The 23,206-nt window shown below is 48.2% G+C and overlaps 9 protein-coding genes across 9 annotated transcripts; 3 read left to right on the forward strand and 6 right to left on the reverse strand.

Moving 5' to 3' along the window:
* The first annotated feature begins 144 nt into the window (after positions 1 to 144).
* On the forward strand, positions 145 to 1,569 carry F5147DRAFT_423051 (uncharacterized protein). The gene is made up of 7 exons (XM_041429756.1): positions 145 to 346; positions 463 to 551; positions 604 to 702; positions 763 to 775; positions 835 to 1,044; positions 1,097 to 1,150; positions 1,207 to 1,569. The coding sequence occupies exons 1-7, from the start codon at positions 296 to 298 to the stop codon at positions 1,468 to 1,470; spliced, it is 780 nt and encodes a 259-aa protein (XP_041287160.1). The 5' UTR covers positions 145 to 295; the 3' UTR covers positions 1,471 to 1,569.
* Positions 1,570 to 5,827: 4,258 nt separating this feature from the next.
* Positions 5,828 to 6,193, reverse strand: F5147DRAFT_527549 (uncharacterized protein; the record flags this gene model as incomplete). The annotated part of the gene is made up of 2 exons (XM_041430028.1): positions 5,828 to 5,907; positions 5,956 to 6,193. Coding segments are annotated over 2 exons (318 nt in total), but the record flags the coding sequence as incomplete, so codon positions are not given.
* Positions 6,194 to 7,616: 1,423 nt separating this feature from the next.
* On the reverse strand, positions 7,617 to 8,418 carry F5147DRAFT_779391 (uncharacterized protein; the record flags this gene model as incomplete). Its single annotated transcript, XM_041442281.1, has 5 exons — positions 7,617 to 7,764; positions 7,818 to 7,887; positions 7,940 to 8,149; positions 8,206 to 8,332; positions 8,383 to 8,418. 5 exons carry the CDS (start codon positions 8,416 to 8,418, stop codon positions 7,617 to 7,619), a joined length of 591 nt encoding a protein of 196 aa, XP_041287162.1.
* A 217-nt stretch (positions 8,419 to 8,635) lies between these two features.
* Positions 8,636 to 9,230, forward strand: F5147DRAFT_779392 (uncharacterized protein; the record flags this gene model as incomplete). Its single annotated transcript, XM_041442282.1, has 2 exons — positions 8,636 to 8,772; positions 8,822 to 9,230. The coding sequence occupies 2 exons, from the start codon at positions 8,636 to 8,638 to the stop codon at positions 9,228 to 9,230; spliced, it is 546 nt and encodes a 181-aa protein (XP_041287163.1).
* Positions 9,231 to 9,380: 150 nt separating this feature from the next.
* On the reverse strand, positions 9,381 to 10,409 carry F5147DRAFT_779393 (uncharacterized protein; the record flags this gene model as incomplete). Its single annotated transcript, XM_041442283.1, has 3 exons — positions 9,381 to 10,105; positions 10,153 to 10,297; positions 10,347 to 10,409. The coding sequence occupies 3 exons, from the start codon at positions 10,407 to 10,409 to the stop codon at positions 9,381 to 9,383; spliced, it is 933 nt and encodes a 310-aa protein (XP_041287164.1).
* Positions 10,410 to 11,195: 786 nt separating this feature from the next.
* Positions 11,196 to 11,468, forward strand: F5147DRAFT_544083 (uncharacterized protein; the record flags this gene model as incomplete). Its single annotated transcript, XM_041430295.1, has 1 exon — positions 11,196 to 11,468. A coding segment is annotated over one exon (273 nt), but the record flags the coding sequence as incomplete, so codon positions are not given.
* Positions 11,469 to 12,111: 643 nt separating this feature from the next.
* F5147DRAFT_821268 (uncharacterized protein) lies at positions 12,112 to 15,989 on the reverse strand (the record flags this gene model as incomplete). The annotated part of the gene is made up of 10 exons (XM_041443699.1): positions 12,112 to 12,555; positions 12,605 to 12,852; positions 12,930 to 12,986; positions 13,047 to 13,436; positions 13,482 to 13,850; positions 13,904 to 14,120; positions 14,174 to 14,371; positions 14,420 to 15,107; positions 15,172 to 15,572; positions 15,594 to 15,989. The coding sequence occupies 10 exons, from the start codon at positions 15,987 to 15,989 to the stop codon at positions 12,112 to 12,114; spliced, it is 3,408 nt and encodes a 1,135-aa protein (XP_041287166.1).
* A 925-nt stretch (positions 15,990 to 16,914) lies between these two features.
* On the reverse strand, positions 16,915 to 17,111 carry F5147DRAFT_721169 (uncharacterized protein). The gene has a single exon (XM_041438860.1). It carries the CDS (start codon positions 17,082 to 17,084, stop codon positions 16,929 to 16,931), a length of 156 nt encoding a protein of 51 aa, XP_041287167.1. The 5' UTR covers positions 17,085 to 17,111; the 3' UTR covers positions 16,915 to 16,928.
* Positions 17,112 to 21,937: 4,826 nt separating this feature from the next.
* F5147DRAFT_779399 (cytochrome P450) lies at positions 21,938 to 22,586 on the reverse strand (the record flags this gene model as incomplete). The annotated part of the gene is made up of 5 exons (XM_041442284.1): positions 21,938 to 22,079; positions 22,132 to 22,281; positions 22,338 to 22,362; positions 22,414 to 22,470; positions 22,526 to 22,586. The coding sequence occupies 5 exons, from the start codon at positions 22,584 to 22,586 to the stop codon at positions 21,938 to 21,940; spliced, it is 435 nt and encodes a 144-aa protein (XP_041287168.1).
* Between the last annotated feature and the right edge of the window lie 620 nt (positions 22,587 to 23,206).

Here is a 23,206-nt window from a genome sequence, read left to right on the forward strand (position 1 = left end):
TGTTGCCTTGGGGCAAGGTCCTAACCCTCGTCTTAGTGGTGTGGACCGGTCTATCACCTCTTATTAGTAGAGTTACGTGGGAGCACCTGATCCATTTGTAAGTTCTGACATATCGAGCACTGTGGCTGACTTCAAAATGCGATCACGGACTCGAGTCTCGACACGGTTCTATGCGTTCATCTACCACCCGCAAGCGCCAACTCTACGCATCGTCCGATCCCCAACTTGCGTCCTTATGAGATAGCATTGTAAGCCAAGCAGTCATCATCATGCGTTATCAGCGCTTCGACCTCGTATGCGTGAAGACTGGCCTCGATATTTGCGACCATGTAACTATAAATACAGGGTGAGTCTTGCTGTCTTCATCCAGCCAATCCACCAACCATGTACATCCCTCCATTCGATACCACCTCCTACTCCACCACCACCCAATCACCCAATCCATCCTGGACATATGGCTAGAAAGTCGATGTCACTCCTGCCGGAAAAGACTGGCTTGCAGGCGAATCTGCAGGCTGGAACGTCTATAGCACAGCAGAAATGGACAAGACGTACGTACTCCTCCACCTGTTTATCAGCCGAGATCGTGACCGTGATCGACAGCAATCTCAACAAGCTCTTGAATTCAGGCATTCTACCACGCCCAATGTCACTCGTATCCACGATCAGCGAGGATGGCATAGAGAACCTGGCACCCTTCAGGTAAGACATACTTCCATAATCTGACACGTTCTGCATGCTTACCTGGCTTGCATCCACCAGTTGGATCAACACAGTGAGCAATGCGACAATCAACGCGTCCCTTTAATGGTCTAATAACCCCTCTTCCCATAGGTCACGAACTACCCGCCTGTCATCTCATTCGCGATAAACCACAATGCTACGGGCAGCCTCAAAGATACGACCGCGAACCTGAAGAACGGCCAAGGATCTACCGTGAACATCATCAGCGAGGCATTCGTCGAGAATGCAAATGCGACTGCCGTAGATGCTCCTCCCGAGTTCGACGAGTGGGCTCTCAGCGGTCTGACAAGGGAGAAATGCGTACGTGTGGACCTTCATCATTCGATATATGGACTAACAATCACGGGTTCAGGTGCAAATAAGAGTCTCGCGCGTCAAGGAAAGCGCTTTTAGCATGGAATGCGAGGTAATCTCATTTCACGCCGAGCCCGCTCGTTTTCTGACATCCTCACCTCTCAATAGCTCTACCAATCGATAGACATCACGCACCCGGTGACAGGCGAGCACAACAGCACGCTCATCCTCGCGCACGTTAAATACTTCCACGTATGCAAAGACATGCTCACAAGCAGAGGTGCCGTCGACCTCACAAAATTCAAGCCCGTCGCGCGTGTGGGCGATATTTCATATGCCCGGGTCGGAGATACATACAGGATCCCTGTGCCTTTATGGGCGCAGGAGGAGGCGAAGATACAGGAAGCATTGAAGACTCTCGCATCACAATAAAATAGAACGAAGGAGGGTGGCTTATCATTTCGGGGGAACATATACCATAGATCATATAAACATCAACATCCAGGCGGGATAGAGCACCCTTGGCACCACTTGGAAAAGGTACCGAGAGCCTGTCAGGGTGGGTTTCGTTGTAGGTAGTAATCTGCCTGAAAGCCTACCTCCACAGGGAGGCCTCCCCTCAGATCCTGTTTAGGACCGTAGTGCATTTCGTAGAACCTCCAGCGAGGAGGAGCCCAGAGGTCTGCAAGAGTCGAATGGAGGGTCTGCGAGGGTTGCAAGGCTCAGGGGGCTCACGGACACGGACATTACTGATACATACTCTGCAACATACCATTGTAATTCTGCGTTGTCCTCGATGATGCCTCCTTCGAGCGTTGCCTTGTTGCATGCAATCTCCAGGAGGATGGGGGAACTGGTACCTCGACGAAAACATGGAGTTTTCGTCGACGAGGTGGCGCGGGAGGAGAGTTCGAGTGTCCCTGTAACTACAATCACTTGACTCAAGCAGCTTTTTTCTTGAACAATTCATTTTTATCCTGATCGCCTCGCGAACTTCTGAAGTATGTTTGTTCAACCGGACACTTCTGATTTATCAGAATAGGAAATACAAATGTAAACTATCATCGAAGGCAGTTAAGTACTACCAATCAAAGCAAGCACGAGTGAGATGCAGAAACATCGAGCACACAGGATCAAAAGTAAGGATGGCACCAGGAATGTGAATAGATACGTGCGTTAATATCTTTAGGCAAGAAGCAAGATGACAAAGATGCGCAAGACGAATTATGGTGCTGTTGATGTACCCACAATCAATATGGAGCCCCACTCATGTAGCCGTCTTCAGAAGGAGCTGGAGATGACGAGTAGAGTAAGTTAAGAGCATTGTCAGCGTAGATTGGGTAACGAGACTCTTGACGAGAGACAGCATCTTGGGGGTACATGGGCCGAGTATCGTTGCGATAGCTCCTCGAGTCCTGGTAAGAGGCTTCTGAGGCTCCAGATGGTCCACTGCCTTCACGGTACCCTCCAGCTCTGCCTTCATGAGCTTCAGGCCGAGCCGCATAGGGTGTGGGATGATGTGTGTACATCATGTCTTGACGATATTGCGGCTAGGGATCCGCATGGGTGAACCCCCGGGTGTCGGCAGGTCAACCCACACCCGCACCCCGAGGTAAACCCACACCTGCAGCAAGGGTACGGGTTGCACAGTGGGTAGCGAAGTAAGGACCCGGGGTACAACCCATCAAGGGTGTACCCGCGGGTCATAGATCTGCCAGTGCTTAGCACATATGTCCAGCACACGTCAGCGAATGCTGACGTGACTCGAACATATGTGGATGGCACAAGGAGGAGTGGAGGCACAGCGCGAATGACAGATGCGTCGAAATAGACGCTGATGTTGTGGCAGGTGGTGTCGTGTACGATCGAAGTCGAAGGTGAGCGTGTCAAAATGGGAGATGGTGGTGTGGTGGCGTGAGAGTGTGACGTGTCGGGTGTCGCGTCCTCATTGCAGAAAATGGGGGCAGAGTCAGGACAGCGACTTACTGACAAGATCCTTCCTTCCTCCTCTCGTTCCTCCTCTCGTTCCTCCTCTTTTCCTTCTCACTTCCTTCTCTTTCCCTTCTTTCCTCGTCCTCGTATCCTCCGTATGTGTCCGAGCCATGCCAGCATTCGCTGGCATGCTCTGGGCGCAGACGCTCGATGCTGGCGGTTGGTAGCACGAGGTGGGAGCTGCTGGTGGCGTCCTGGATGGAGGTGGTTGTTGCTGTTGGAAGGGAGCTGCTAGCGATGGTGGTGGTGGTGCTGGCGTCGAGGAACATGTGAATGGTGGTGGTGGTTGCTGGCTGAGGGCATCTGTTGATGTGCTTAGTGGCGTTAGAACGGGTGCCGGAAGAATTGGCATGGGGGGTGCAGCGAGTGCTGCTGAACGCGAGGATGCTGGTGGTGGTGTGTTAGCAGGTGAGTGCTTGGTGGTGGTGCCGGTTGTAGCATGCACACGGGAAGTATCGCGTTTATGGAAGGCACGGGTATAGCTGGGGTATAGGTAAGAGTGCGGGTCTTAGAATCCCGACCCGTACCCATACCCCAGTAGTACCCGTACCCGTGACCCACGCGGGTTACCCGTACCCGTGCAGATCCCTAATTGCGGCTGGTTGTTGCTGACACGTTGATAGTCTATCTGCTCGCAATGCTGACCAGGCTGGTTGCCGTGTTGATAATAGTTTATCGGCTCAATGTGGCGCTGATCAGCCTGAGGATAATGATGATTTTGTGAGACTTGGAACTGAGACACAGCATGAACATGTGACATTGCATCCATGGAGTCACTTGATGATGGTGGTAGCGCGAGGGCCCGTTCTTGGATGCCACGTGGGCCCGGGAGGCGGGCTTGGACAGGTCTCAACATTGGCTGCATGGCAAGGTCAGAACTCCCGTTGGTGTCAGAACTCCCGTTGACGCCAGAACCTCCATCATTGGTGGCATTTGTTCCTTGCATACCCTCGATGTATACAGCAGCTTGATGGGCAGCTTCCTCAGAACCTGGAACAATCTTCTTCGGCTTGGGGCGCTCTAAATAAGAGTCATCAGCCAAAGTCCAGCATGTAAGTCATCATTCGGACTCACCACATTGAATTGGTGCCTTCAAAGGCTGCTCTGGGCCATCACAAAGGCGTAATGGCTCAATTTCTGAAAGAGACATTGATCAGTACAACAGGATGACATATGAAATCCTTGCTTACCAGGCATTTTCTCTTGCCCCAAGTCTGATTCCACTGTGACTGAGCGATAACGCACCTTCTTTGCAGTCTTCTGCCCTTTGCCAGTGCCCTGGTGAGTCGCTTTGCCCTTTCCCTTGACCTCTTTTCTCTCATCGCGTGACGGTTCAATGACTTCAACATCGCTTGATAGGACACATCGTTTCTGTGAGCAAGAGCCTCTAGATGCCTTGACCTTGCGTTTACGAGAGGTGGCGACTTCATCATCATACTCCGAGTCGTCACCCTCAACAGGGTCTTGGTCCTCCTTCAACTCATCCTCGGCGTCTGACTCCAAGCTGGCCTGTGCGCTGGACATGTCGATGGGAGTGACCTCACGTGCTGCTGGTATGGATGTCTTCTGTCCGGTTGCCTTCAGTGGACGTGGAGGAGGACGCTTACGGAGCTCAACAATCGGGACGAGCTTCTGCTTGCGAGGGATTGTCTGTGGTTGTGGAGACTGGTCATTCACGAGAACAGGGGATGCATGACGATGGGAAGCTGCTTCCTTGCGTGTCGGGGGCTTCTGGACCTTTGTGCCCGCTGCACTTGGTCCAAGACGGGCCAATCCCTCATGATCGATGGTGCCATCTACAAGCATGCGATGACCGCGTGCATGCATGGACTCTTCAGGAGGAGCCTCGCTGAATATAATAGGAGATGTTTTGTCTATAAAATGATTAGTTAGCCATATGAGAATTGAATTGATTCGCACGTACTCAAGTCTCCCATCTTGTGTCGTTCGATGGTCAATCTGCCTGATCGCAAGGCATCTGCAAGTACGACACATTCACGTTTATCGAGGTTGCTGATGCCTTTGGGTCGTGCAACTGTTACGCGTGGCTCTCCCAGCATTAACATGTCTTCAGGATACCCTCTCATCACAAAATGGTGACGTGCCAGCTCGGCGGGTAATAGTTTCCATGGGAAAGTTCCTGACCGTGCCATTAATTTCCCGCTGAGCTTACTGAGCATCAAGGTCATGCCGACTTTGATACATTGTATGTGGTCGGCCAGTGTCTTTCAATCGAGATTGTCGGGAACCTCCTGTACCTCGTCATCCTCTTCTGCTACCGCTGGCGCGCGTGCGTGCCGCCCAGGCAATGCTATTTTCTTTTCTGAAGGTTTGAGCTGAGCCTCACCATAAACATCCTCGACAATGGCAAGAGAAGCCTGGTGGCTGAAAAAGAAGTCAGTTGAAGTATTGAGGCGAAAATATAATTGACTTACTACACATGGGCCTTAAAATGCCCCACCATCATGTCCTCATCAGCACGACAACGGGAAGCCCAAAACTACGAGAACACGCAGTCAGCAAGGCCTATGATACACCAATGATTAAAAATTTCCTCTTCTGCACCAGAGGTCGTGTGTATGTACCCGATTGACGCATCTTGATTCACGACCTTCCCGCACATAAGCAGCGCTGCTTCAAAGCCATGCTTTGCGGTGGCCAGATCTAGCTGTATGCTCCATCAGTGCATGAAAATTGAGTATACAATGTAAGACTTACCAAGGATGTCACTTTCTTTGTCAACCTCGTGAATTCTTGTGACCACTGTGCGACGGTCAGAGGCAGGCCTGAAGCTATCCGTGTCGAGGATCTCTTGCCAATCATCAGGATATGCATCCTGGAAGGACCTATAACATTCGCCTTGGATGGTTGATGTGACTGCACCCCAACATGAGTCACAACGACTGAACTAAAAGACAGACTTACTGATGACATTCGCATCTTTGCCAGCTCGCTGTAGCTCGCGCAGGCGGTGAGCTTTGAAGTATTGCCCGTAAATGTTCCAGTGGTTTGTTCCGTTATTGATGCGGCTACGAGACTTGAGAAATAAATTTAAAACTTGCTGCCTCGGCATGCCAGTCGAAACTGCAAGCTCATCGATGGTGCGATCAATGAGGTCAAACTGTTTTTCCATTGCAGTGTTGGCATCTTCTGACCTCCGACCAATGATGGCGGCACCTGAAGGCCCTCCCTGGGTGTCCATCGTGTTGGCGGGAGTGGGAGGGATGACACGGGTTGCAGGAATATTGAGTCCAGGTAGAAGTGGAACATGTGGAGGTGTGTTATGTTCTGGTAGATTGTGCGGGATGAAAAGGTTGGTTGGCTGCATGACATTGAACGATCCTCCAGCCATATAGTCCCATGATGGGGCGGGGACGTCGAGCGATGAGAAGTCGTAGGCATCTCGTTCACCGCTGCAGATGGGCAGATCTTGTTGGGTCTGTTCCTGCATAGTGATGAGGGGTGCTTGAGGAAGAATCACCTCACAGGGTGCTGGGAACACTTCCTGCATGAAGTGAGGGTCGCAAGGTCCCACAGGCGACCTCTCGCGTGACACACTGCAACTAGAAAATTCTAAGCAGCTGCCTGGAGGTACCCCACCAGGCACTTCCAGCTGACCTTGGGAAGAACCACCAGAGAAGTGTTCTAGGTGTGAACTGGGCACGCCATCTGGTGCATGGCCATCAGAGCCATTGTCTGGAAGCAGCTTCGCTCTATTGTGGGCACTTTTTCGAACAAGACCACCATCGCGTGAGGTGGGTCTTATGCGAGTGCGAAGTTTGGTAGGAGTCTGGATAGGGGGGGGGGGGTGATTTTTGATGTCCTCCTCCAATTTGCTCGGAGTGAGATTCCATAGGTGTGAAAGAGGGCGTTGAGGAGCGTGGAAAATTTTCAGGCAGATTCGTTGCAGGGTAATATTGTTCATTCATTTGCTACATTAGAAACACAGTCAGATAAACTATGGCAGATTATGAACATGCGAACTTACTTGGGAGAGGAGTGAAAGATGTAAGATATGAAGGGTGATAGACCAACACAAGGCTAGTCCGTGTTTAAAATGACTGTCTGATGCAACATAGATCAGTGATAAATGGTGCAGCTCAAGATGCACTCACCTTCGTCTAAGCAAATACTAGCAAGGTGTGGTGACAGAGCAATTTTTTGCTTGAGGGCAATGTTGATCCTACTGATGGTGATACAAGTGGGAGGAAACAGGCGCAAAAAAGTGCGTGTGATGCTTCCATGCCTTTCATATTTCTGGGAGAGTACCAGAATGCTCGTATTCCATAGGGATTCACTGACCGAAAGTTACTAGGACAGAAGATTGACGGCAATTCACTGCGTACCTTTGTGACATAGCATAAGCGCACTCCTCCAGGAAGGCTCGCAAGACCATGGAAATTGCTAAATGATGAGGGATCCTCCAACTTGGGTGGGAGGCACTGGAGCATCTGAGGGCACGTGAGGTTAGACATGAGGTTCCTGCATGCAGCTTAATCAGCCAATAAACATCATGCGAGTCTTAATTTCACTTTGTCTGGCGTCGGCTGTCAAGCAATACTATACATTCAATAGGTGTAACTACTTTACAATTCTGGGGACGCCCAGGGTTCCACCATCTCAATGTGTCCTTCATCGATTGCAATCCTAACTTTTTCCTCCCCAATTGCGACGGAATCAACATCATAGTAAACAGCGTCAGTGGCACCCAGAACGCAGTTAAGCGCATTCTCCCTGGTGTCAAAATGATTAAATACAATAAGTACCTGGAACAAATCTGCGCTCACCAGCCTGCCACTACACCGATGTGAGCCCCACACATGACACAGAAGACCATTTGAGAGGGTTTGACTTGTACTGGAATATTATGACAGTTTAGCAAGAAGGATACATTTGTTAAATGACATACCTGGAATGTTGTAGAAAATGGCCTCGTAGACATGAAGCACACACTCGTCTGCCAATGATCTCACAGCATTCTTGAATCGAGGATGGTTCTGATTGATGACGGTGAGCTCTGGCCTTGCAGTGGAGAGTGCACCATTGAGAAATATGACTTGAGGTGAGAAGAAAACACGCTCGATGACAAATGGTATGGCCGTCGACATGGTCTGCTCTGCTGGGGGAAAAAACGTGAGAATTAGTAGAGTATTCTGAAAGGTTGAAAAGGCTCACCTGAGAAGAAGTGGGAGATACCTACCATTGCATTTGGCTTGCCCAAAAGGGTGGCATATGCATCATGGTGGGCAGGAAGCAAGAAGTGCTGTGCTACTCGAACAAATTGCATTGCGATCCTCTCAGGCTGATAGAATGTTAATTAGGACAGAAGATCAATGGTGATTGAATGCGTACCTGCATAATAAGACGCTCTCCTCTTGGGAGGCTCATTTCTGAACCTCCACTACAATTTTCAACCTTAGTCCTCTCCAACAACTATCCAATGGCTCGTCCAACTATTCATCACACGGCTCAAGAAAGAATTGAGGCATGAGAGAAGAACAAACACTATTATGCAAAGTATGTCATTATTTTATTAATTGGTCCCAAGACTGTTCCTGACACTTACTTGTAAAGACATAGAGACGCAATCTTACAACGGCGGAGGATGCATGGTGTCCAGAAACGTGACAAGGAAGAAGAGGCAATAACGAAAGAGATATTGAGAGCTGTGGCAAAATTGCATGGTCGTGACAATGATGAGTCTGAATCAGACACTGATAATTCGAGCGACGGTGACATACTGTAAGTTTAAAAATAGAAACATAGATTGAAATCAATTAATGTCCAACAGATCTGATCTGCCAGCATGCTTACACGCTATCAAAACCGCCAAGGATGACATGCTCGTTTTGATTGGTGCCGACCCCTGTGAGTTCGCCAAAGACAAGTTGGCCGAGTACGTCAAGAGCATCCCAGACAATTGCAGCGCTAAGGGTGATATTAGTATCATCGCAAACTCAATCAGCGAGATTGAAAGTATACTCAAGCGTGTCATTGCTGTGCAAGACGAAATCCTAAATTTCTGTGGTCTCTCACCTGACTCTGAGTGGCATGCCGCTGACACAGTCTCTCAATTCTTGAAGACTACAGTCGCATATTTGGAGGATATCCAGCTTCTTGAAATGTCCGGAGGAGTTGTAGAGCTTACAATAGCACAATGGTTGGGAGAGCTGATGTATCAGAAGGGAATCAAGATTTGAGTAGCATACATGATTCGTGACTACAGCCCGAAATTCAATTTAATTGTGACAACAGTGCGTGGTTCTACGATACTGACTACTGCTATCGGGTAGGGGGGATATATCACACAAATTGGAGAAGGAACGGTTACAACAGCGCGCGCAGAAATATCAATACCTGGGACGCTTGGCAGGGCGACGACGACTCTTTCTAACATGTAGCTGCTCATCCGGAGACATGCTTTCATTATCTGTATCATTAGCGTATTCAGAGCTCGACGCAGACCATTCCACAGCAGTGATTGGCGGGATAAGATCACTTGCTTGAGTGATGGATGAATGTCTTGTGTTTCGGACCACCCTAGAGATTGGACGGGGTGGCGGCGGGCGTGGGATCACTCTAGAAGCTGGCCAGGGTGGAGGGATCACTCTAGAAGCTGGCCGGGGTGGCGGGCATGAGATCTCTACGAAGACCTCAACACGACGACGAGTAAGAGGTGTAGCAGGAGGGGTAGCAAGATGGGGAAGCCCATTTCGGTCAAAGTCACCATTAGCAAATGCACGTCGCCTGTGGGAGTGGACTGAGCGATGTCTGGGTGCCTCCCCAATGACGATAGGGTCTCTTGACATGATGAGGCGTGTGCGAGCAGTGTCGCTTGTGACGGCTCGAATGGTAAGGGTGCCTGACTTGAGTGCATTGACAAGATTTTCATGGTGGGCACGTGTCAAATTGTGGATGCCTTTGGACCGAGTGACTGAAGGTCGAATCTCGCCGGGCATAATAGTTTCGTCGGGGTAGCCTTCAAGGAAAAATCCAAGCTGGGCTAGTTCCTTAGGTAGGGTTTTCCAAGGAAAGTTGTTTTTGGCACGTCCACGAAGGGTGCCACCAACAGATGCTAGAAGAAAGTCAAGATTAGTCTAAGAGGGAGGTGACGAGACTTACCGACAAGCACTGTCAATCCACCCATAACGCAAGGAATGCCATCGAGAGCCTTCCATCCATCGTCGACTTGGAGACCTGTGGTAAGCTCACTAACTCCACAATCTTCTCCTCCCAGATCCTCTGTCGACACTGCCGCATCTATGAGCTAGAAGCGATGATCAGGACCCAAAAATCAATTTGACTAGGTGACTTACTATCTGAGAAATTGTGAAAGAGTGCGCGTCCGTCTGTGTGGTAGCATCAACGTGTGGCGACATGGATGTAGTCGTCGTCCAACAGGATGTGATCGATAACAGGCCATAGAAACCTTCAGAACATGGATAAATAATTAGTGTATTTGAAATGTTGAGCTTCGAAAAAACGAGGGTGAGCTCTGACTTACCATAATTGGTGAATGACTCCCAAGAGGGTCGCGTACGCTTGGAGGCTCCTGCGAGGGTAGATGACTTATATAATATATTCCATTGGGATCCTCTGACAGAATTAAAAGTTAGGACAGAAGATTGACTGCATACCTGTGTGACAAGACACCGGTGGGATCCTCTACTTGAGTGAGGTGCTGGAGCACTTGGGGGAGCTGGCTGCCTGCTGGAGGTCTGGTGGCGTGTGCGACTTGATTAGCCAATAAGCATTCAAATAAAATTCACGACTAATAAAAAACATGTCTCAACTACGCTTGTCTTTACACTGACTTTGCAGACATCGATTTTTGAAATCTCTGTCATTTGCCGGTTCGATTGGTACCAATATCTCCCAATGTTCGAATGAAGGAAGTCCAACAATGCAATAAGAAACTAATTGTGTGCACACCTTTCATTGAGTCTTTACGTCTCTACCATCTGTATGGGTCGAAAAGCCAGATATCTTACCTTGGCAGAGAAAACTGCTGCATTGCACAGACAGAAGGTGAACCATGCACAGTCTGAGAGGTATGTCGTTATACTATACATACAGTCAGTATTCTTAACCTTCAAATTGTTGCTGGCAGGGGGAAAGCTACTCATCGACTTCAACATTCTCAAAACTATGCTAAAGCACACAGCTGCAAAGGCTCATCTAAGCCACCCCTAATATCATCCCAGCTTCCACCCTTACCTCGAAGTCTTATCAATCTAGCAGTCACCTCCCTTCCAGACGGCAAGCTATTTCATCTTGCTTCCCAAAGTGCTGACAATCTGGACAAATCAGAGCTCCCACAGTGGGACAATAATCCTCCATACACCATGCCTCCTCCATCCGATACCCGAGCAGAGGTTCGTTTCACGGAAAACCTTGTACAGGTCATGCACGGCCGTAACTCACGCTTGGAGAAGGAGGAACTACAACAACGTGTACAGAAGTACACCGCAGGAGTGCTAAATCTTTGTACAGAGATGAAAGATGCTATTGGCGTGCTGCTAGGACAGTGGTACATATTACAAGTTTACATCTCTGGTACGAAGGACTGTGATAGACACTTCAGGATGGCCCAATGCCTCTTACAATGGCGTGCGCGCAGGATTTATCTCTATCACACCGAGGTTCAGAAGATGTTGAGCGGACTCAATCCATACATTTAGCTACACAATCAGAATGTAGGGATTGATACTACAAGTGTGCGAAGGTGGTAACGAAATGCAGATATATCATCTTCCTTCAAAGCCATACAGTGGCATCCACGCAATGTTGCTGTGATCATTGCAAGCACCCATACACCGCAGTCATAGCCATTAGTCTGAACAGCTGTTGTCTGAGGTTGAATTAGAACACATGTACATGTCCGATTTATGACATACTTACTATCAGCGGACGTGCAATCCAATTGTCAAAGTCGATATCAACTCTGAATGCACCATCATGTTGCCGAGTGATGTTGAAAAGTCAAACGATCAATTTCATAATATCCTAGATGTGTTGAGTCTGGATGAACGATAAAAGAGGAACTACAATGGTGCTCACTCTGACATCGCTCTTCCAAGGTCATTGCTCGGCAAAGCTATCGAATAGGTGAAGTTCCTTGCTCTGGAGGTGCACAATACATAGCACCCAATGACCAATGATTGAGGGTCTATGAATTGGTATGATCCACACGTCCTTGGCCCAATAACAAGTCCACGATATGTTGCACCAAAGCACGTCATCAGATGCATTGTACCGAATGCAGGGGAGGTCGTGCGTGGACAAGATCGCATATTGTGCTACAGCAGGAGAAGCTTGCAGAGACTCAGAATAAAGCAATGCTGCACAGCCATTGATGAGGCTGTCGTTCAGCAGTGCAGTAGGCGATGCGAGGATCTTGATATCCTTTGGTTCGAAAATTTGATGTGGGAATGCATCGTGGGGAGGACGAACCCTGGTGGTGATGACTCCAGGGACAATAACAGTAGTGTCATTCATTGGTGGTACTGGGTCAACAATGACTTGCTAGATAAACTATGAACACCCGGACAACTGCAAATGAAAGATTACTTACCTTGGGAGTGTGCCAGGTGATGAGTGCGCGAGGCTCGATTGCAATATTGATGTCTTCTTCATCTTCACTGTCAGGAGTGTCAATGTTTATTATGTCAGCAAGGGCAATGTGCTCGGGTGGAGGATCATCGAAGGACACAGCGATAACCTCTGGATCCTCTTCACCCTCCTCTTCGCCCTCCTCCAGGGTAGTGGCACAGGATATCGATGTTTGAGGAATCCAGTGAAGCGCAGTGTCTTTGGAAGCACCTAAGATCCGCATCGCTAACGATTCAGCATGTTTTGCATGGGACTCAAACCGTAGTGATGATGCAAGTGGGTTAGACCAACGGATTTGAAGATGTTGGAGATGTTCCCGCCGCTGACGTAGTAAGATAGAAAATCTGATGTCTGTGAAGAAATTAGTGCATATGTCAAAGATGGATGTCAACAAAAATACATACTTTCAGGCAACTGCAGGGCGAGTTCTATTGCAGCAAGTTCATCACCAAACCACCTGCAAAGATTGTCAGCTTCTAGCCCAAGACGTCGCTGCTCCTCAATGCATCTATCGCACTTTAACATAGCGCGTATCCCATCACGAATATCCTGATCATCCAGCCAACGAGGAACCTCCCCAACTGAAGGCGTGATCCAAATATCCTCCATCAGTGTTTGATCATTGCGGAGTTCATTCAGCTTGGTGGGGAGAGGCATTGGAAGAGGAATACCACAGCCTGGTTCATATAGTTCTTCGAGGCATTCGCAGTATCCATTGAATTTACGTAGTGTGGCCAGCAAGGCTGGTTGTTGCTTCGATATGGCCTTTCGGGTCTGCTGGTGAAGTTTCGTCCCTGCAAAGTGTTAACACACATCATGAAGCAAGTCTAGCCCCCTACCTAATGCTTGTTGTGTGCCACCGATGGCACGATCGAGCTTGTCCCATTCAAAGAAGCTTCCAATTGCACGCTTCCGAATGTTGATCTTGAGGTCGCGTGCCAAGAGAAGTGTCCGAACAAATTCGATGTTTATTCCTTCCAGCTCGGGGAACTTGTCGTGAACGTTGAGGGAAGCGTATAACACATCAACTTTGTCCATGAGGCGTTGGTGACTTCGTTCGAGGCTCTCGATCGCATCGAGTGTGCGTTGGGATACATTTCCCTTTGTAATAACCTCACTTGTTGCTTGAAGAGCCTTGTCAGAGGCATCGAGGTCACCTTGTAGGGCAAACACGGTGTCCAGCTCTTTCTTGAGCCGAGCAGGAGCATCTGTAGAACATAATCAGGCTCAGGCTGGACAATGCGAAAGAAAAAGAATGCACGAGCATGGATGGACAACTGTGACTGTCGCTGCAGAGCCCATTGATGTCGCAGATCTTCAATTGTCGCATCACACTCACTCAGCGTGGTCTGTGCAGCTGTCCCTTGTTCATGAATTCCCCACTTAAGGCGACGCCAGATCCAATCACCGAGGTCAGTGCGCATCTCAAGACCGATGGCAGCAGCTTGTCGGTCAAGTAGCCATAACCAACGCTGTCTCTATGGTAACTCGAACATCAGTAGAGATGAAACAAAATTTTGAGGATACATACAGATGAGGAGCGCTGAATACCTATCAAGCGGATAAATCTTGACCATAGCCTCTCGGTGCCTTCTCTGTCTGAAAGGCCAAGGCCTTCGCATATGCGTGGGTTGTAAACAAGTTGGCACAACCATTCGTGGCCATAGGCATGCATGGCCGTTGTTGCAAATCGCAAGTGCTTCGTCACGGCTTCAGGAAGTATGTTGTACTTAAATGGATCAGCAACGAGGTTCGAAGAATCACAAAGATGACTCACCTGACTTAATGATCGTGAGAGAACACATCCCACGTCATACAGAGTGACAACTGTTGCACTTTGAGGTAATAACGCAAAAAGGTGATCAATAAGGGCGATGGCGTATTTCTGCTGCTCACCTGGAGTGTCAATGTTTGCAAAGAAGAGGGGAATGTCGTGGTGACATATTAATGCCATGACTCCCGTGTCATCGAAGCTATCCATGGACGCTTTTTGCTTCTTTCCATCGGCGGCTTCATATGAATTCTTGCATAAGTCAATGGCCTCATGGGGTATAAGTGGTGCATGCGGTTTCAGTGCAGACTTGCGACTCTGATCAATATGACGCCCAATGTCATCAACCTGAGCTTTAGGTAAGAAGTAAGAGGGATCATAAAAATGGGGTGAATCGCCTGCTGAACGCCAATGTCGACGATGGAAGTTCCCATCAGTAGCAACATGAATATCTCCACCTTCTTCCAGCTGCCTTCCAAATGAGACCCCCCCAAAACAAGCAGGACAACACTGAAGAAGGATTGTGGCACAGCGCTCACGCGGAACCACGTCTACAGTGGGCGCATATGATGCGGGATGCTCTGGGGGATCTCGAGAGGCATCTACCAAGTCTCGGCTTGCTTGAACAGTGCATTCTAGCTGGGATTCGAGCTCCACCTGTAAGACATCAAACCATAAGATAGCTTGACCAAGACTTCACCGGAAAGGTTCTTGGATAAATTCACCCTAAGTTGTGTCAGATCTGAAGGTAAGTCAACTTTGATTCACGTACCTTAGCATTCGTCATGCGGAAACCTCTGCGGATGTAGTGTGTGTGCAGGGCAGATGCGAGAGCATTCACAGCATCACATGAGCACTCGAAGAGCGTTCGATAGAAGGTGAGTAGCTCAGTAGATACTGCCATGCGTGGCTGGGAGGGGGAAGTTGGGAATAAACCGTGAAGAACCAGGACTTGAGGTGCGGTAGCACATCTGCAACTCAAAATGTCGAGGGTTGTGAAGCCTCGAACATCTTTAGTGACTTGAAGTATTCGATGCACAGATTGAGACTTACCATCGAAGAACAAGCCAATCATAGTTGTGCGTTTCTGTGCACACTTCTGCAAGTGACATGCAGACAGAATCGTCGGAGGTCGCTCGACAAATTTTCCAATGGTCCTCTGAGTATACTTGAGCTGAACATTGACGAGAGTGGGTATCAGTATCTTCCAAGTGTCATATAATTGTGCGGCAGTGATGTCAGGTAGAATGCGGCGATTTGGAATGAACTCAGAGGTGTTCAGCGGTGGAATCGAGTCTTGAGGCTCAGTAAGCGGTGGGACTTCATCTTCGAAGAGAAACAAGTCCTCGCAAGCATCAGCAGGCATGTTCTCCTCAGGCAAGACAGCGGTAGGTAACGTGTCCAGCTGGCATGTGGTCGTTTGTTCAGAATTTAGTTTTCCTGCGAGGAGAGTTGCCAATTTGGCCTGCAACTTCAGTTGCTTTGCTTTCTGGCCGGGGAGTTTTACTAATGTCTGGGTTTTGCGTTTGTTCCTTGGTTTCCATGGACTGACAAACTGAACACCCAACCCAGACATTGTGGGCTGGGCTGCATGAGTATCTGAGCGCGGAGCCATAGAGATGAAGGTAGAAAGTAACTTGTAAATTTTTATTTGTTAATTAAAATACATAGTACGTACAAATTCACGTTGAGGTATGGAGGTCCCCATGCCTCAAGGGCAGCGCGAGGTATCCAGGCATCCTGGAGCCAGGAGGTGGAGCACGCGAGCAGCCTGGCGGGAGGGCAACGAGGTAGTAGCAGGAGGGCAACGAGGTATGATATTATTTTTAGAACGAATCCTAAATTAGATTGGAGAATTATAGGCCTTTCAGGCTGGTTTCCCATAACATAGAAACCCAGCCTGAAAGCCTACCTTTTGCCTCCGGAAACTGCTGCCTGAGGTGGGATAGAGTCCGTCGCTATTTCTTATCCCTAACATAGACCTTTATAATTGACTAGCAAGCCGTACTTTTTACATTATAATGATCACGAATTTTCAAACCTGGTATCCTTTAGAACTATCAGGATCAACGACAATCACTGAATATGTGCGCAGTTACATGCGCCACATGCCAAATTGCTCTTTGAATGTAATCTCAGGCCTGTTTGCTTCTTTACGGCCTCAATCTGCATATTAGACGCCCAGGGCATCAGGGACTCGGACCTGCCACTGCATATGAATAATCATGTATGCTCCATTGCAAACGAACTATGTACTTAGGTGTTCTCAGGATGTAGTTTGGCAATAGCCACGAATCAAAACAATGTGTTACTCAACACGGTCCAAGCACACATGTTGACTCTACTCTACTAATGCAGACACACGATATCGTCCTCTGCAACCACCTTGGGAGCACATGGTGCTTCTTCATGTCAAATTTGAAATCTTGTATTTGCGAGGGTCATTTACAGGGTATGTATGATATATGAGGCTATGATAATGTGATCATCAACGTGGTGTAAAAAGACCATTCAGCTACAATATGTCTAGGGTCCTGATGCTCGTAATGTCAATCGAAGCCAGATCTTTCACCTGTGCAATGATATATTGGTCTGATGCGACCCTCTTGTATTCTCCAACGTGTTGCTGCACTACTAAAAGTGCGCTGAAAGCCTGCCCAAGGTGAACCATCAAACACAATGATCGTGTGTGAACATCTGAGTCAACTGACAACTCCTCTTCTCCGGGTGAGTTGCTGGATGACGCTTCAGTGTCATCCAATCCAGACTGGGTCTCAGACCAATCCCCTATGCTCTCCCCTTCACCTGTAAAGGTGAGCTGCTCTGAAAAATCAGGCAGCCCAAGGAGATGACGGTCCCATGGACGGACAAGAAAGAACATCTGCTGAGTGGGCCTTGTGCATGAGAATTGAATTAGGGTCTCATCCGTGGTGATCAGCAAGTCTTGAAGCCCATTTGCTTTCACTCCATACATGGAATGGGCAGTATGACCTTGCTTCCATTTGATTTCTGTGACCCGGAATGCGATGCAAGGCAGATGGAGTCTGCAGTTGGCGAAGGGGGGAGCATTCATGTTCTCGAGCATGTTATACAACTTTGAAGCTAAATCTATGGGCACATTTCGCAACGAAGAGACGGCTGTCTGAATCTCATCTTCAGACAATGATGGTAGGGAGCATGGCAGGGCCGCATATGAGATGATGTTGGCTGGAAGGCAACTATTGAAGTCGGACGATCGTCCGACCCAGTCCAGGGAACTGATGTCGCCTGATCTAGCCACGATCTCCTGCAGGAGCCGTCCAAGCGCATTTTGCTTCTTCTCGCCATAGATTACAGGCAGGTGGATGCCAAAGATACCAAACAACGAGTACGTGATGTCTTCCTGCATCGTGGTGACACATTTTGATGCCCATCGCAGCTTTTCTCAAGCGTCTCTCATCCCTGGATGGAAGGAGATCAAGGCCTGTGTATCTATTCCCGTCGCATCCTCCAACTCCTTCATGATTGCTGGGGATTCTTTGTGGTTGGGAGAGCGATCGTCCAGATATAATGACCAGTCGTTCTGATAAAATATAACGACTTTTGGAGTGATGAATTCTTGAAAGGTCCATCCTCGTTCGTTCCAAACACTACTCGCCAGTGCGCCGAACTGGGATGAAGGAGGAACATCGGATAGATAGACTATGGTGAGCGCTGAGTGGTGGTACCAGACAAACATGGAATTGACCGATTCTTGAAGCTCGACGTTGTTGCTCTTGTCAATGCAGCATGTATCCATCCACGCCCATAAATACCCCGCATCACGAGCTACCTTGCAAAACGACTGCAGTTTTGCGGTGCCACCGAGTCCATCCAACTCGTACACCATTTTGTCCTGGATGTGGTGCAGCAGTGCCTCCATCTCTTCCCACCTATGTGATAGCAAAACACAACGGAAGTGTGTTGCCATTACCTCCTTGATGTGTTCCATTTTGAGATCCGAACAGTTCATTATGGATGACAAAAGCTCCTTGTATTCTGGACTTGTTTTGAAGGAGTTTAGCTGTGCTGCTCGGTCGCACAGAATCCCTGTAGAGGTGTTGAGCAGACGAAGGGGGGCGTTGCTGAGTTCAATCCAAACCGCTCTTTGAATAGAATTTTCTGCTTCCAATGGACAGACGTACTGCTGACGCAGATCTGCAGCATGATGTAGGTATTTCGAGGCGATACAGCAGTGTTCCATGGCTTACCTTGTATCTGCACTTCTGGAGCGTCGTCCAACTTGGACAACATGATTGTGAAGGCCTCGATGGCTTCATTGTAACGTTGCGCACCACGCAGCGCTGAGTGTGACAAATGGTACCCAACATGAGATGAAGGGTTGAGTTCGGTGACCTATGCATCGCTGAAGTCAACATTGGCTATAAAAATGTGGATGTCATCGCACCTTTTGCGCGTCGAGGAGTGCATCCTCCCACATCATTTTACTTAAATTTGCCTGGCTGCGACTTGCAAAGAAGATATCGGATGCAGAATCCAGGTCGATCGCCATCGAGTATAGGTCAATAGCCTTGTCGTAATCGCTTGCAGTGAAGGCAGCCTCTCCATTGGCAGTGCAGAGTGCACTGCATTGCTGTTTGAAATCTGAGAAGAATACAGGTGAGGATTGTCGCCTGCACGACATTACGGGGTTCTAGACTCGCTGTTGGACCAATCGAGGCAGTCGGCTTTGGTGATTTCATCAATCATGTGTTGGTATGATTTCATGGCATCTTGGAGTTTACCCACCTGAAGGAGTGCATCATACCGTTTATAGTGTGCCTTTCGCCACAACGACTTGAGATCCCAGCCAAAGAGCTGGACAAGGAATTCGGTTATGAAAAGCGTCATATAGGCATCATCTTGACGTACCACCACCAAATCTTCATATACTTCATGAATGTCCGATTCCGATGATAAATCGCTGGAGTCGAGCGCGGTAGTGAAATGGTCGGCGGCTTCGTTGTAGCATGCGCCATCCAAGGCTTTGATCCCGAGTTGAACCTGTAGATATGCCTAATGTGCGAGTTGTAAAGATGAGGCCTTGATGACCAAGCATGGATGACACTTATTTGCACGATGCCACATGCGAGAGTGTCAGCATTCGGACAACTGGCAGCGAGCTCTTTGAGGAGCAGGTTTGCCTCGTCATTTTGATCTGCATTGAAGAGCGCGATGGCCTGAAATACGCGATGAAGGGAAGAGTATGCGAGGCAAATGTAACATACCTTGATCAATAGCAGAAAATGAAGGATTTCTGAATCCTGGTCCATGTACATGGATGCAACATCAAATGCTGCCCTCACATCCAGGACCCGGCCTTTTCCACAGAGGGCAATACCCTTGGAGATATAGCCCATCAACGAGGGCTGAATCCTGATGGACTATGTCACCGTTGAGTTAGCCCTGCATAAGGCGGCGATGATTCTCACTTTGATTGCGTCCAGAAGGGCGCGGTCCCAGTCGTATTTTTGGGCCATGACGAATGACTGATGGGCGTAGGAAGTATGGTTGTTCGGACTGGTGTTGATATCTTGAGTGAGCAGTTTTTTGGCGGTAGATAAGTCTCCATTTAGACATGCAATATGGGAGGTCGTGATGGCTAGGATCTGCACGAAACATGCTCTAATTGTGGTATATATGATTGAAGAATGGAAACATGCCTTTGAGCGATGGACGTAGGGGGTATGGTTGTTCGCATCAGTATTGATATCTTGCATGAGTAGTTCTTCGTCAGTAGATAAGTCTCTATCTATGCATGCATCCCGGACTGTTGTGGTGGCAATAGTCTGCAAGAAGCACGCTCAATTTGTGGTATATGAGTCAGAGACGGAAACAAACTCAGGCTAAATCTTCAAAGCTCATCCCTCCACACATCAATCTTTGCAAGCAAGTCATGATTTTGCGAGTTTTTTGACATTTTGAGTACCCACCTGCAAAGATTGATATGTGGAGGGATGAGCTTTGAAGATTTAGCCTGAGTTGTTGGACTAGCAATATCTCAGCCAATCCTGGATCATTTTGCATAAACTTTTTTTTTGTTTTTGTCGCAGAATAAAGGGCTACCATCCCAGATACTCAAAACCCACCAAAACCCCGGGGGTATACCCATGCAGTTCCCTAATTGCCGCCTATGAGAAGGCGTGTGCCATCGGGCGTCCATGCGAGTGACGAGTTCAATGACGTGTGAGCCTTGAATGATGTTACACATTCCCTGGTGCCTGAATTGTAAATTTGAATATTTTTGCCTGTTGCGATGGCAAGAAGTTCTCCAGATGGTGAATACCATATGCAGTAGACAAATTGACACTCGATCAGATCTCCTTGAAACTGCCAGGTTTTGGTATTCCACAGTTTTGTCATTTTGTCCCAAAATGTACCAGTCGCCAGCACTGTTCCATTGGGAGAAAAATTCAGCGAGGTGATATATTTGGAGTGTGCTTTGATTTTGGTGAGTGATTCGCCAGTGTCTCCGTGCCAGATGATGACCACTCCGCTTGCATCACCACTTGCCATCAATTGCCCATCTCGTGATACAGCCACACTCCACACCTCATAGCGATGCCCCTCCAACTTCTTCAACACAACATCTGTCTTCAAGTCCCACAGATGAAGTGTTGTGTCGTACAAGCCCGTAACCATCCGACGTTTATCAGGGAAAACTGCGACTGCAGCTATGCATCCTTCATGGCCTTTGAACACTCGCAGGGGAGTGGTGATTGTAATGAGCTCCGACATTTTAACTGGATGTTGATGGTATGGAATATGGATGAGGCTAAACTTTGGAGGGATTATGTCTTTCTCTAAGCTGCAGAGGATGTATGGTGTGTTTTATGGTGCTTCACAGCTTGCCTCATTTCAATAGACGCCGAGGACATCTAAGGCTGTTCGTGCCCACGCCTCCATCACCATAATGCACGCACCCCATTGTCATAACTGCCGCTGTCCTTGACAGTATGCACATCTGCAGTGCATACATGTGTCCGACTCTTGTCTTCACAGCTTCCAAAATGTATCTCTTATCAAGTCGAGCAGTCCGTGCTTTCCAGCGCTCAAATCTGACTGAGACTCTATCCTGCATGAATACCATTGTTTTTTGTATCTAGCACCTACTCCAGCTTACCACCACGTTACTCCTTTGAACGCATGTATCTTACTGCAATATCACCTCTCCATCCAACAGACTCCCAAGATCCTTGTGTGCACAAGGTGCAACGGACTCGCCTTACATGTAACCTCTATTTGGCAGGTGGCAGGCCTCTTCCCATGTTGCATAATAAATCTGGAGCAAAATTGAATATGCTGACGGATAATGAAAGCCAACGACACTAAAAACAAAGGTAATACATGATTTCACCCCCAAACCATATCCGCACAGCTCTTAGCATTGCATTTTTATCAACTGCAATACCCTTTCCTTCGTGTGGCGAGGTGTGAATATGCACGAAAATACAGGGTGCCTGCATCGGGTGGCTCAGATAAAATACAGGGATTCTCGAAGACAACTCACGTCGTTAAGCCTCCCGTCCATTTCACTCCTTCAGCATCAGGCCCGACATTCCATCCTGGTGCACGTTCCAACTGAAAAACAGCTAGAATATTCACAACTGTGGCGAATAAAGAAGCATCGGCAACATGTCGTCCAACACTGCTGAAAGGTGAGGCAAACCCGTATATTTGCAAAAATCTAAAGTTCATACCAAATACGCCTTCCAAATCCAAAAACAAAGGAAATATCATCACTGGCAGGGTCATGTGTTGACAGCTCTTCGACGGCGACTTTTGACATGTGGCGCTCGGGTATGAACCTCGTTGGGTCAGGAAATTTATCTGGATTGCGCGCCATAAACCTGCATAAAAAGAAATGGTTATATCTGATCTTTATTCACATGATATGATGAATCACCATGCATTGGGTATTACAGTAGCCCCTTGAGAAACAGTTTCAGAAGAGGGATAGGTCTCTCAGTCCATAGACTGACCTTTTGGAATATAGTAGCCTTCGTAGATGTCGTCATTTACCGCGGCATGTGCAACGCCTAAATCCAGTCAGTGACCATGCTAACCAGAGTTTGATGAGTCAAGAGTGCTGACCCAGAGGGGCGACATGGAACCACCTTAGCGTCTCCAGTATGACGGCATTGATGTAGGGCATAGAGGCGCGATCATCTTAGTTGGGCAATCTTTCAAGAGTTTCCCCAATGACAGAATCAATCTCTGCTTGCACACATGTCTGCACCTCGGGATATAGAACAATCGCGAGCAGGAAGATGTATAAAGTGGATGCCATCTGGGCCTTTGGTCAGTATATAAATAAAATAGAAATTGTGTCAAAGTATACAGTTCCTGAAGCGGCTAGGAGCACGGAGAAAATCAGTTGTTACGACAAATGGTCGTGTGCGACTAGGATGATCTAAACAGCGACAACCACGACAGTGGTACCGAGTGCTGAGAGTCGTCGGCCTTTACAGACAAGCAAAGGTTGCGTACTCGAACGTAGCTCGTGGTGGTTAACGAGGGTTTACGCTGAGATGATAGCAGGGTTTACAGACAGTGAGAGGCGTTACTGAAGGTACGAGTCGATGTCGAGCAGGTAGCTTTAGCGGGACAAGGAGTTCAAGGGTAAACCTAGTAAGATTAAAGTAAGGAGCGTCTACTTTAATCTTCGACTTTATATAAGGCTACTCTTCGTATCTAAGCTCAGCCTAAAGCTGGGTTCTAATCTGCTTATCTACATGAGTCATAGATAGTGTCCATGAGGCGGGCTTCTATCGT

The sequence above is a fragment of the Suillus discolor genome, assembly GCF_016758755.1.
Source record: "Suillus discolor strain FC423 chromosome Unknown F5147scaffold_85, whole genome shotgun sequence".
Lineage (NCBI taxonomy): Eukaryota > Fungi > Basidiomycota > Agaricomycetes > Boletales > Suillaceae > Suillus > Suillus discolor.